This window comes from Crotalus tigris, unplaced genomic scaffold, assembly GCF_016545835.1.
Source record: "Crotalus tigris isolate CLP2741 ecotype Arizona unplaced genomic scaffold, ASM1654583v1 scf7180000017814.3102382, whole genome shotgun sequence".
NCBI lineage: Eukaryota > Metazoa > Chordata > Lepidosauria > Squamata > Viperidae > Crotalus > Crotalus tigris.
In genome coordinates, this window is record NW_024096652.1 from 2,710,359 (window position 1) to 2,723,301 (window position 12,943).

The 12,943-nt window shown below is 36.8% G+C and overlaps 1 protein-coding gene across 5 annotated transcripts in view; it reads left to right on the plus strand.

Moving 5' to 3' along the window:
• The window catches only part of TMEM94 (transmembrane protein 94), an 86,660-nt gene that overhangs the window by 43,291 nt on the left and 30,426 nt on the right, over positions 1-12,943 (plus strand). For 4 of the 5 annotated variants that reach the window (XM_039342931.1, XM_039342933.1, XM_039342929.1 and 1 more), the window contains 8 exons: positions 1,524-1,726; positions 4,226-4,377; positions 4,512-4,614; positions 5,859-5,945; positions 7,169-7,285; positions 8,826-8,882; positions 10,888-10,992; positions 11,988-12,152. In XM_039342931.1, coding sequence (XP_039198865.1) covers positions 1,524-1,726; positions 4,226-4,377; positions 4,512-4,614; positions 5,859-5,945; positions 7,169-7,285; positions 8,826-8,882; positions 10,888-10,992; positions 11,988-12,152 — 989 coding nt within the window. The remainder of the gene's footprint in view (positions 1-1,523; positions 1,727-4,225; positions 4,378-4,511; positions 4,615-5,858; positions 5,946-7,168; positions 7,286-8,825; positions 8,883-10,887; positions 10,993-11,987; positions 12,153-12,943) is intronic. The other variant, XM_039342932.1, reaches the window with a different exon arrangement.

The following is a 12,943-nucleotide window of genomic DNA, read 5'->3' on the forward strand; positions in this document are numbered from 1 at the left end:
ATATGCCCCAATATCAGATACAGGTAGTCCTTGACTTACAACAGTTTGTTTAGTGACCATTCGAAGTTACAACGCCACTGAAAAGAGTGACTTATGACAGTTTTTCACACTTAACGACTGTTAACAGCATCCCCATGGTCACGTGATCAAAATTCAGACACTTGGCAACTGACTCATATTTATGATGGTTGCAGCATCCCGGCGTCATGTAATCACCTTTTGTGACTTTCTGACAAGCAAAAGTCAATGGGGAAGCCAGATTCACTTAACAACCGTGTCACTAACTTAACAATTGCGGCAAGCAAGGTCATAAAATGGGGCAAAACTCGCTTAGCATCAGAAATGTTGGGCTCAATTGAAGTTGTAAATTGAGGACTAGCTGTATTAAGTGCTACACAAAAGGAAATAAAAGTGAAGCACCGGTAGCCATCTGTGACAGTAACAGCGAGAAACTTAAAAAGTATTTAAACTAAATAAAATATAAGCTTGAAATTTAAAAATGCTTCGATAAGTAAATAATTTTAACCTAGCACCAGAAATAATGCAGCAAGCATTCTTCCTGTCACTGGAGATTCTGAAACCAGGCTGCCACCATGGAGAAGAATGTCTCATATTAATGGACAGATTAAAGCATTTGAAGCTTGATAAGGACCCTTGGCCAAATCACTGATGCTGTCTTTGTTTCCTTATTTCCCTCCATCTGGATCTCCATCCTGTTCTGTCTTCTGTGAACAAACATAGTACTTGCCAAAGCTATCCAGATGTGGAGGTTTTTGATTCGCTGCAGGGAAAGCTGCAAGAACCACTGTTGCAGTTTACAATCTCTATAGGAAAACCGAGCAGATTGTTTGTAGCATGAACTAAAGTAATGAATTGCCATTAAAATGCATGTTTTAGGAAGTGTGTGTAGGAGTTGTTGAAGAACGAGTGATTGGAAAAAGAAAACGGAGAGAATATAAGTCCCTCCTGCCGTGGTTGAAATGAATATAATTTCTCTAAAATGGCATGGATGCCAACAGATCCAGGAGAATTGTATTAATTAATACTGGGGCTGGAAGGATAAGGTTAGGCTTTTAATTGGACATATGTCATGGTTAATTTGACCTTAAAATAAACTCAGAATAAATTCCTGCTGCAGCTGAAATCTGGATCAATGTTTAGCAGTATGACTTTAGTGTATGGGACCTCATAAAATAATCCCTTCATGCATGGAGGATGGCCAAAAGGAATTATTTATGCAACATTGGAAAGAGAAGTCTGCACATGATTTGCAGTGGTGGATTGCCAATAGGTTAACCTTGAATGACTTTTTTTATCAAGAGAGAAGAAGGAAGGAAGCTAACAAATTCTAATTTTCTGGTAATGTTCTGGTTGCCTATCTATTTCCTCCCTCCCTCATGGAATACTTTTCCTAATAGTATTTTAGTCAGTATCTATATAACAATGATATATCTGTTTGATATCTTTATTTTTCTACTGTGTTGCTTGTTTAATAACCATTTTCTGTTAATCTGATATTTCAGATACTTTGAAAGATAGTAAAGAACTAATCTGGACAAAAACCATGTACCCTGACCTTCACATGCCCTTTGCCCCATCCTGGTCGCTCCACTGGGTCTATAGGGATGGTCATCTTGTCAACCTCCCAGTAAGCCTGTTGGTAGAAGGTGATATTGTTGCTCTGAGGCCAGGCCAGGAATCCTTCACCTCTCTTAGAGGGATTAAGGTAATTCCCATTCTTCTTGATGGTAATGGTGATGCTGATGTACTAGTAAAAAACAAGAATTTGTGCTGAAATTCAGACCTGGCATGTCCAAAGTCTGATTCTGGGTTTCTTTGGATTCAAAGTATTTAATATTTTTCTACATAAACATGAGTATTAAAAACACCCATAAATGTTTCGGGTTTTAAAATTAATAATAATAAGACCAAAATATTACCAAAAATATGACTAATTGTGATAAACAGACTTTGGTCAATTTAACAGATTTTGAAGTTGTTGACAAGGTAAAATATTTGGGGGTTACACTATCTGCTTCTAATGCAAAACTATATAAAAATAATTATGAAAAGTTGTGGATTGGGGTACAGAAGGATTTAATGAATTGGAATAATTTACAGTTATCTCTTATGGGTAGAATTGCAGTTATTAAAATGAATGTTCTGCCAAAGTTTCTTTTTTTGTTTCAAATGTTACCTATTTTAAAGAATGAACTTAACTTAAATGAATGGCAGAAAGGTATTAACAAATTTATTTGGGCAGGGAAAAAACCAAGGGTCAAACTTAAAATTATGCAAGATTTCCGTGAGAGAGGTGGACTCAAGGTACCAAATTTGAAATTGTATTATGATGCGGTGGTACTAACATTGATTAGTGATTGGGTGAACTTAACAAATGTAGAAATACTCCATTTGGAAGGCTGGGATTTACTTTTTGGATGGCATGCCTATTTAATTTTTAATAAAAAAATGGACCGGGTCTTTAAATCTCATATTATAAGAATTTCTTTGCTTAGGGTGTGGAGGAAATATTATAGAAGTGATTTTAAAATACCATTATGGGCCATACCTTGGCATGCGATAGAGGGAATAAAGAAAGGAGTTAAGATGGATACGGTTTCTTATATACAATTACTTAGATGGGATGGTCAAAATTGGCAGTTAAAATCTTTGGAAGATTTAACACATGAAAATTTAACTTATTCATGGTTTCAATATAGACAAATAGTGGATAGATGGAAGATGGATAGTAATATGGGATGGCTTAGAGAAGATGAAAATCTCATCAAACAAGTAAGGGATCAAAGACCAACCCATATTAAGAGGGTTTATGGGGTTTTAGTGGAAATGGATTCAGAATCTGAATTAATTAAAGATTGTATGATTAAATGGGCACAAAATATCGGTGAATCAATTTCACTGGATACTTGGGAACTTATTTGGGTGAGGAATGTTAAATTCACACAAGCACAGAACTTAAGAGAGAATTTTTATAAAATGTTTTATAGATGGCACCTTGATCCAAAGAAAATGTCCATTATGTACCCTGATCTACAGCCTAAATGTTGGAGATGTGGTTGTTTGGATGCTACTTATTTTCATATTTGGTGGTCGTGTAAAAATATAAAAGCCTTTTGGATTAAGATATGGTGGAATATTCAAAGAATTTTTAGAAGGAGGGTAAAATTTACCCCGCAATTATTTTTATTAGGTATTATTACTGACTGTGATGCTAAGGAAGTTATATTGATGCTAAATTTGATCACAGCCGCTAGGCTGTTAGTTGGACAATATTGGAAGAAGGATTCTTTGCCTACTTTGCAAGAGTGGTTTTATAAAGTTTCTTATTTGGCGGAAATGGCAAAGATTTCAGCTTTCTTAAAGGAGCAATCTCAAGAGAAATTTTTTGTTGTATGGGAAAAATGGATAAACTTTATACAATATAATTTGGATATGGAAAAATATCATTTAGCTTTCTTATAACTTGTATATATTGTTTTTTCTTTTCTTTTTCCGTCTTTTGTTTTTTCTTTTTTATCTTTTTTTTTCTCTTTTTCTCTCTCTTTCCTTTTTTTCTTTTTTCTTTTTTAAGTATTTTTTTATTAATGCTTACATATATTTTATTATTATAAGATGTAAAATTTGTTTAGATATTTTAAAATTTTAGATAAGCCTATATTCAGTTCTGGGAAGTTCGGGGAGGGGGGAGGGAGGGGTGGGCTTGGGCTTGGGAGGAATGGGGTGAGGGTTGATTATTTTTTTGGTTGTATATTTGTAAAACTTTCAAAAATTTTCAATAAAAAAAAAACACCCATAAATTTCTTCCTAACAGGGCCACAATTAAACATTTCTTTTAAAAGTGGAAACCAAATACTTCAGAAAACGTCAGCGTACAATATACAGCTTGTGATGAAATGACTTCTTTCAGTAATGGGAAGAATAGATTTAAAATAATAATATGCATTTCTTTCTTTTCATTTTGTAAGAAGTATGCTTCATTTGTTATTGTTATATGCCTTGAAGGTTCTTTGAGCAGAAAACCAGGGTTCAGATAATGATGCTATAACAAAGATGATTGTGTCAGCCGAGCAACAGTAAATTATACGTATTAGTAAAATAAGATCAATTGCTGTTAGTTGCTTAAAGAAGCCTGAACTTTCTGTAAGATATTTGAGTTGCCTGTTTGTTAGATAGCTTCTGTCACTGTCTGATCTTTTTCTGACAGGATGATGAACACATTGTCTTAGAGCCAGGGGATCGGTTTCCTCCTTTTTCTCCCCCACCCTCCCCCAGTGGGGAGATGAAGAAAGGACCCCAGAATCCTCAGATGTTTCGACTCTTTCGGGTCACAAAAACACCAGTGATCGACAATGTTCGGTACGTTCTTAATTCTTGGATAGAGTTCTTCTCAAAAGTGTAACGGAGGTTTGCTGGGTACAAAGCCGGCAAAAGGTAATACGTTATTGACGTGTTTTTAAGATCCTCAGTGACTTTTCATTTGTTTGTTTCAGATTATGTTTAGACATGGGCTTATCACGGTCTGTGACTGCTCTAGATAATGAGAGATTCACAGTACAGTCGGTGATGCTGAAGTTTGCTGTTCCTGTTGTGCTGGTATGTGTAATTTGTTGTAAGTAGCAGCTCTTCGGTTTTGGTCCAGTCAAGTTCTAGGTGATTAGGACTATCCTGATGAGTGACGGTTTTCTGTTCCTTTGCAGAAATAGTCCTTCATATTTTTTTTTGCAAGTCTTGAGCGTTCATTTGTAGAAATAGGAGGAACTGTTTTATGTACAGAAGAGAACTAGACAAAGCTAATGGAGCAGTTTTGAGGGGAGAAAGAGAGAGAGAGGAGAGAATTAATTGTTGCAGTCATAGACTAACACAGAAGAAGAGAAGATAGCTTAACTAAACCCAAGGTGATCCCTTTCTTTCTCTCTCAATCTCGTTAGCAAGATGGGTATACTGGGTATCCAGATTTTAAAGGATGATGGGAATATATGTGCACAGCTAACGTTGATACATCTGCAGTGTCCATTCTTTATGATGTCTGATCTGGATACAGCAGTGCATGGCATAGGGACCTCTTGTTTTGACTTTGGTAACATGGACTAAGCAAGCCTGCTTTAAAAAAAAATATTTTCAAACCTTTCAAAATATTGATGGAGATCTGTTCCAGAGAAAACAAGTTTAATGGCTACTGGTCCTTTCCAAGCCCAATTTAAAACTCTTTATTTGGAATGACATATAACTCTGCTTGGAATTTAAGATCTAGATGAGAGATCCTTCTGTCTGCCATGCTGTCATAGGAGACTGTTTGGGAATCATTCCAAGACAAGGTCTTTTAAGCAGCTACTCCCAAGAAAACCAGACTAGATCTTATTTGTGCTGGAGGACAAACTGACTTTTATCCATAGCAGTATTTATCCATACCTGAAGCAGTTTTTAGCTAGCAAATGCTGTTTCCTTAGCTTGTTATTGACACATTTTAATTACATTGTTTTAATATTTGGAATTTTCTAAGTGCTACCTGCTGTGAGAACTGTTTTTCAGAAAACATCTTGCTTTTCATACATATAATAAAAATGGCAAAGCCTATATTCTCAGGCTCAGCGTCTTCTCTCTGTTTAAACTACAGCAGTGGCAAATAATGTGAACCAGCTGATTGGTTTACTATATTTAGATCACTAGAACACCCATTTCTAGTTGATTAGTTCAACTAGAAATGGGTATTCTAGTTTCTTTGATTTACCTCAGATTTGGGCACTATATAATCTTTCAAAGAATAATTATATTTCCTATAGAAGGGTGGGAGTCTGAAAGTTGAGTTTTTAATGTTGTTTCTTTTCTTTAAATGGCAGCTTGGCTTCCTGATCACCAATGCCATGCGTTTTTTTTTCATGGCTGGTGAAATAATCCCTTGGCAGTACATGTTTCTTCAGCTTCAGGTAAAGAAAAGTATGCTCGTATTATCCCCAAACTGGTTCTGGTTCATATATATATATATATGTGTGTGTGTGTGTGTGTGTGTGTGTATGTGTGTGTGTAGGTCTTTGGTTGTTCGGGTTTTCTCCCACGTAAAATTGGAAGTGTCTTGGTGACGTTTCGACGAAGTCCCATTCGTCATCTTCAGGCTGGTGTTTTCAGCTTGGTGCTTCGAAGCACGAAGCTGAAAACACCAGCCTGAAGATGACGAATGGGACTTCGTTGAAACGTCGCCAAGACACTTCCAATTTTACGCGGGAGAAAACCCGAACAACCAAAGACCTACATACAAACACCCGCGAAAACCTCAGAAAACAAATATATATATATATATATATAAGAATACTAAAAATAGAAGCATGATTCCTGGGTGTGTGCATATTATGAATAAAATTTGATCACCAGGAAAAGTTAAAACGTTAAAAGTTTTAATATAAATATAAAACTTTTAATATAAAACAAGTTTTGTTTAATATAAAACAAGTTTTAAAAAATTAGCAACCTAGCTTTCGTTGGCTCCTGCCAACTTCATCAGGACGTACATAAATCAATGGCAGTAATCATTTATATGTAAGTTAACGCCTGTGCTCAGCTTCTGGACCACGCAATGGGCCCAGGTCGGCCAATCGTAGCATTAGTTGTGATTGCTGCAGAATACAGTTATTTGATTTGTTGAAGAACTTTGGAGGAAGCGGGACCCATTTTGCTTCTATTTTGCATTCTGATTTTTTGGCTCCTGTTTTGTTTTTGACAGTAGAAAGGGGCCATTCAAGGGAAGTCAGTATTAATTTGTTGCTATTTGTGTTCAGACCTTCCTGGGAAGCAAGCTCAATACCTTTGTATGATGTCCTGAGATTCCAGTTTTAGGGAACAATGGCACTTGGGCCTATTAGCAGCCCCAGTTTGTTATTCCAGTTCTGCTGATGTACAAGTAAACATGGCAAGAATAAATCTTTCATGGAGATATATGGTGGGGTGTAAGATTCTTGAGATTCTGTCTGTAATTTACCTTTTCTTGTGTTTTTCATTTATTCATGTTTATATCCTTGTATATGTAATTCCAGTGATCTTGAAAATAAGATGCTCCTTGGACATCTGTATAATGTCTTTATGGCTTTGATCAACACTGAATATCTTTAGCTGTGGAAAGTGGTTATACTCATTGTGACTTGGAATGGCGTTACAGGTTAATGGTGTCTTGCCTATCCTCCCACTCCTGTTTCCAATCCTATGGGTTCTTGCCACGGCCTTCGGTGAAGCCAGGGTTCTAGCCCAGATGAGCAAAGCTTCCCCTACATCTTTGGTAGGTATTTAGCAACAAAGACAGGTGGGAGAATGGACTTGATATGCAGGTTCTGAGGTTTTGCTGGTTAAAGAAATACAGGAAACCAGAAAGTGCCTTTTAAGTTTTACGTGTTTATTCAGCTGAATATAATACTGTCCCCTAATTCCTGGTCATCAGACTGGGCAAAATAAAAATAATAATAATAATCTTGGAATGGGAAGTCAAAGACCTCTTTTATTGAGAGAGGGAGATCCTATGCTCTTTCTTTCTCTTTCCCTGCTTTTTTTTTTAATCAGTCTTTGGAATTAAAGGTATTCCTGAGGGAGCAGTTGAAGGGATAAAGGGACAAAAGTGAATGGTTTGAGTTTTGAGCATGAATAAAATGGGAATTGTTCAGAGTTCTGATAGACTGTCTGTTGGTTGCAATTCTCAACTCTTTTGTGACCGGGGTTTCCAGACTTCTGTAGAAGGTAGTTGGTAAGTTTCCATTTTAGCTTGCACTGGTCTTTTGATTCTTAATTATTTAACCTCTCTAATGAATGAATAGGGTTTTTAGAGTTGCAGAACCTATGGGGGTTTATCAATAACAGGAATAATGTTTTTTTTTCTTGATTGTGTAAATTCTACTGTCAACTGATTTATATCATTCCTGCTTACTTCTGCTTCTCCTATTCAGTCTTGTTCAGCTTCTTCCATTCCTTCTGCTTCCATCTCTGTTTGCTTGCTGTAGGCATGTGAAGCTTGATCTCCTTATTTTCCTCTTTCTCCAGTCTCTCCATGATTGCTCCAGTGCTTGTATTCTCAATGTTTCCTTTCTCCATTCCAGAGTCCAGACATTCTGGGCAATATGCTTACTTCCCAAATGTGGACTTGTATCATTGCTTTTTGCCAGCTTACTGTAATTGGATCTTTGCCACTTCTGCTTTGACTTAGAGTAGCACTGTCTCTTTTAGCACTTTACCACCCAAATCATCTAGCACAATTACATGCTTCTGTCCTCTTGGTTTATATAGCTCTTTTCCTTCCCTTGCTTTCCCTTTGTGTGTGTGTGGGGGGGGGGGGGTTGGAATTAGACTCTTTTTTTTCTCCCAGCCTGCATGTTTCTGCTTCTTCTCCCCGTCTCTTTAATTTTGCCTTCAACTTTCCTCACTGGTTTCCTCTTGCAAATCTTCTTCTGAATCACTTTCTACTTGATGCTGCTCCTTCCGTTCCACCTTGCACTTATCTGGATTACCTTTGCTCATTTTTAATTTAGTAATTTGTTTCCTTTTAACCAAAAGCTATTTTGAATTTTAAATATTAGTCCGAGTTCCTGTGACACTCAGGATCTTTTCATGGTCAAAAAGAAGACTGATTTTTTTGTGGGTGGGGGGGCTTTTTCCCTCAGTTTGTAAAGGAATATCTGAGGCAGCATACTTTTCATGTAGAGCTTAGCCTACAGAGATCCCTTTTTCATTCATGTGTCCTAGTGGTGACAAGTATTTTCAGAAGGATTTTCTTCATGTATCCCTTCCAAATATCTTGATAGTAACCTGTTTTATTTTATTTTTTGCTGCAGCTGGCTAAGTTCTCAGAAGACACACTCAGTAGCTACACAGAGGTGGTATCTTCCCAGGTACTATTTTATTGACCAGTCTTGCGTCCTGTTCTGTGTTCTTCTGTGCGGTCCATCCTTTCTTGTTGCAAAATGCTTGGCCTCTTCTTATTTTCTGTATCTTTGGCTTGTTGGCACTTTCATTTCGCTAAACTGGTGATGGTCGGCACGCTTACTGCACATCTTTTCTATATGCTCGTTCCCTTTAGTGGATATCTACAGTATACCAGTTTTATCTGATTTTTGAAAATGAAAGGGCATCTGAATTAAGGCTGTGGAATTTTTCAAAAGTTTATTTTAAGGAAGCACATAATTCACATTGCTTGTCTTGCTGAGTGAAAATAACTGACAGATGGTCCAAGGGATTGGAAAAAGCATCCTAAGAATTCAGGCTTCATACTCTATATCTGTGTGTCAGAATCAGATTTAGGAAAGTTAAGTATGAGAAATTGTGTATTTTTAAGAGATTAAATGGAACAAATGGGTGGTAGAATTTCAAAATTTATCCAGGTACTCTGTATATTACAATCTGATTAATGGGAACTGACCCTATCATTTATTACATCAACCTCTTTAATCGTTCTTTCTTAGATGTTTGGGTTGTATCATAAGACCATCTAAACTGAGAAAACAGAATATGCTTTACCATTATCTGCAAAATCAAGAAACATTTCATTGGTGGAACTTGTTGCTTTCTTCTATCTAAATTAAGAAGTAGTGTGGATTGCCGATTGAATTCAGTAATGATTGCATAAGAAATGGTAGTATTAGTGGGCAAATTTTCTGTGGTATCAATTCAGGTGGGTGATGATGAACTGGTGTCTAATTTTTTTACTGCTTTGAAGCAATCCCTTGCATTCTGAAACAATACTGCAGAGAGAGAGAGGGAGAGGGAGGGGGAGAGAAAGAGAGAGAGACAGAGAAATTTGAGTAATCTGTCAGCACTGATGGGCCCCTATTCAGTGTAGCATTTCTTTTCCCATGTTCAGTTTTTTTTTAAAGAAATGTAGCTAACTTAACTAAATGTTTCTTCCATTTTTCTGTGTCACATGAAGATAGACTAAAAAAACTTTGCATATTTAGCTTTGAGAAAAAATGACTGAGGAAGACATATGACAGCACTTTCAAATATCTGAAGCGATGTCTCAGAAAAGAAGGTCAAAACCTGTTCCTTATTGTTCCAAAGTTGAGGGCAAGGAAGATGGATTCAAACTGAATTTTAGCAAAAGAACCCCTATTTAATAGTAAGAACAGTTTGACAGTGGAAGCAAGGGAGGTAATGGGCTCCTGTTTGCTTGGTGTCTTCATGTGGAGGCTGGATATTCTTCTCTTGTGGATGCTCAAGTTTGGATTCTAGCATGCAGCATAGGTTGAAATTTAATGGGCTAAATAATCTCTTCCAATTCTATAATTCTAAATGGAATTCTAGCCATGTATAGGTGGATAATGGAATCCTAGCCATAATTGTAGCCATATGAATCCCACTGCAATAGACCAAAGACCTGTTTGTTCAGCATCTATTTCCCACATATTTTTAACAAAATTTACATAATAGAGGATGATGTATCTATGGTTTTTTTAAATATCTCAGATTGAACAATTCTCTCAGAATTGCTCCACAAAGCTGAATCTAAAGTGAAATTCAGAATTCTGCTAGCGCTTATTTTTTTTAGATATGTATTTGTCAAAATTCAAATTTTTAGATCTATATTCTTAAACAAGAAATTAAAATAACAGAAAGAAAAGAAAGACAAAAAGAACAGAAGGAAAAAAAGAACAAAAAAAACCCCCTCTGAATCATCCTACTTCCTGTACATATTTCAAATCTGACATTCCCTACAAGCTTTGTCATGCACTAGAGATCTCATTTATACATAGGTTGCTATACTTAGTTCCTGTGGAAATGTTAAACTGTCACTTGCTACCAATCCTGTCTTTCTGGAAATAACCATGTTCCTATATGAAATCTATTTGAACTTGTCATTCTTCCTCATTTAGTTGACTCCAGTTGTGGCTTTTTTGGTAGGAAATGTTACGGTGTATCTGGAGCCACTTCCTGCAAGTTCTGAAGGGCAAATCACCAACACTCAGCTTCACCTCTAGTCTGCTTCACAGTTTGGGATCTGTCACAGTAAGTCTGATTGCAAGAGTTGCAAAAATCAGCATAGAGTTCCCTGCCATGTGGTTCATTGGTTAGTTTCCTTTATGGTTCCAACTGTTCTTCTAAAACAGTGGTTCTCAACCTTTCTAATGCCGCGACCCCATAATACAGTTCCCCATGTTGTGGTGACCCCCAACCACTTATACATCACCGGGTGCCAGGGGCGTGGCCAAAGAAAAGGGGGAAAAAAATGGCGGACAGCCTTGTTTGGTGACCCCCGTGAAATGGTCGTTCGACCCCAAATGGGGTCCCGACCCACAGGTTGAGAACCACTGTTCTAAAATCTATCTGAAAGTGTTAGCTAGATATTGATGAGATAATGGTTCAGAAATGTGGTCAGATTGATTTTAGATTGAGGACCCACAAGATATCAAGTTGCTACTGATTGGCAAGCTCTTTTATCTTGGCTGGACTGACGGTAGTCTCTTCTACATAGAAAAAATTAATAAAGCTGAGGTTTCTAGTTTTAAATCAATAAACTACGAATGAGCAGTAGGCGTGCACTTGTCCTTTTCAGCTTTTAGAACATTAACGTTTTATTTTACTAAAAATCTATTCTTGGGCCTTACTTTCTACCTATTTTTCACAGGAGTCTTCACTCCTATCCAAAACATGAAATGTAATAGAAGATGGCTAAAGGATCTATAAAGGATACCACACACTGCCAATTGTCATTCGTTTTGGCCTTAGCTGATCTCTCACTGAGCTAGGACTGTACTTTGTCATCTCCTTACTTAGCTTTACAGTATTTTATGGCATCGGTACATACTGGGGAAAGTATTTCTGCATTCAGGAAATATAAAAAAGGCTTGAGAGATTGAAGGTTGTTTGGAAATGGCCTTTTGTCTTGCATTATGTTTAAAAGATGGAACATTGTGTCTGGCTCACTGATACAGACTTAGCCTTGCCCAATAGTTTATTGTATATCTCTGGGGTTTTGTCAGGTGTCTTGGGCTTGTTTTTAGGTGCTCTGCTGTGTGGATAAGCAAGGAATTCTGTCCTGGCCTAACCCCAGTCCAGAGACGGTTTTGTTCTTTAGTGGCAAGATGGAACCTCCTCACAGCAGCCATGAAGATCTGACAGACGAACTCTCCACACGCTCCTTCTGCCACCCAGAGATGGATGAAGAGGTGAGGAATGGGTTCATAAAGGATACTTTGTCAGGTCTTGGTCTCCTTACTTTTATTTCATTTGCAAGGTAAAGCCAATTAAACACTGCAGATGCATGTTCAAATTCTGCAGCTAAATTATAGCAATCAAATACCTTAGGAAACTTATTCTCTCTTCCAGCTAGTCTACATAAGTAATCTAGATTATTTAAAGAAATCTGGAACAAATATTATTATAATATATTTGAGGATTAATAGAATAAACACAGCATGAGCTGCTGAGAGGTAGAACCTATTTTATGGAATGATGCACAATACATATAGGAAGCAGGAGAGAATTTGAGATTTAAAGATTAATTAAACTTATCAGACATTTATTTTGTTTTTTTGAGTATGATTATAGTCCACAAGAACGCAAAAGCATATAATTTGCAGGTGGTTGTTGAGGGAATAAGAATTAAAAATTCCTCTCTTAATAACACTTATTTTTCCTGAACACATTGATCATGAACTTGAACAGGAATTTCATTTGGAAGGATTATGAAATGAGCCTTCCTTTGACATGAGATTATTAAGTAATATACCATGTATACTCGTGTATAACCCCTCCTGCGGACAATTCAACTTTTGAACATTTAGTCAAGATACCATGAAAAGATAAGCTGTGGATAAGTCAACCCTGCATTTTTCATGGTATTTTGGTTAAAAATGTGAGGGTCTGCTTATCTGTGGGTGGTCTTATATATGCATACATATGGGAAATAGAGGTATGTTTAAAAACTATTACCATATGTACTTGCAGGTTAGCCCAT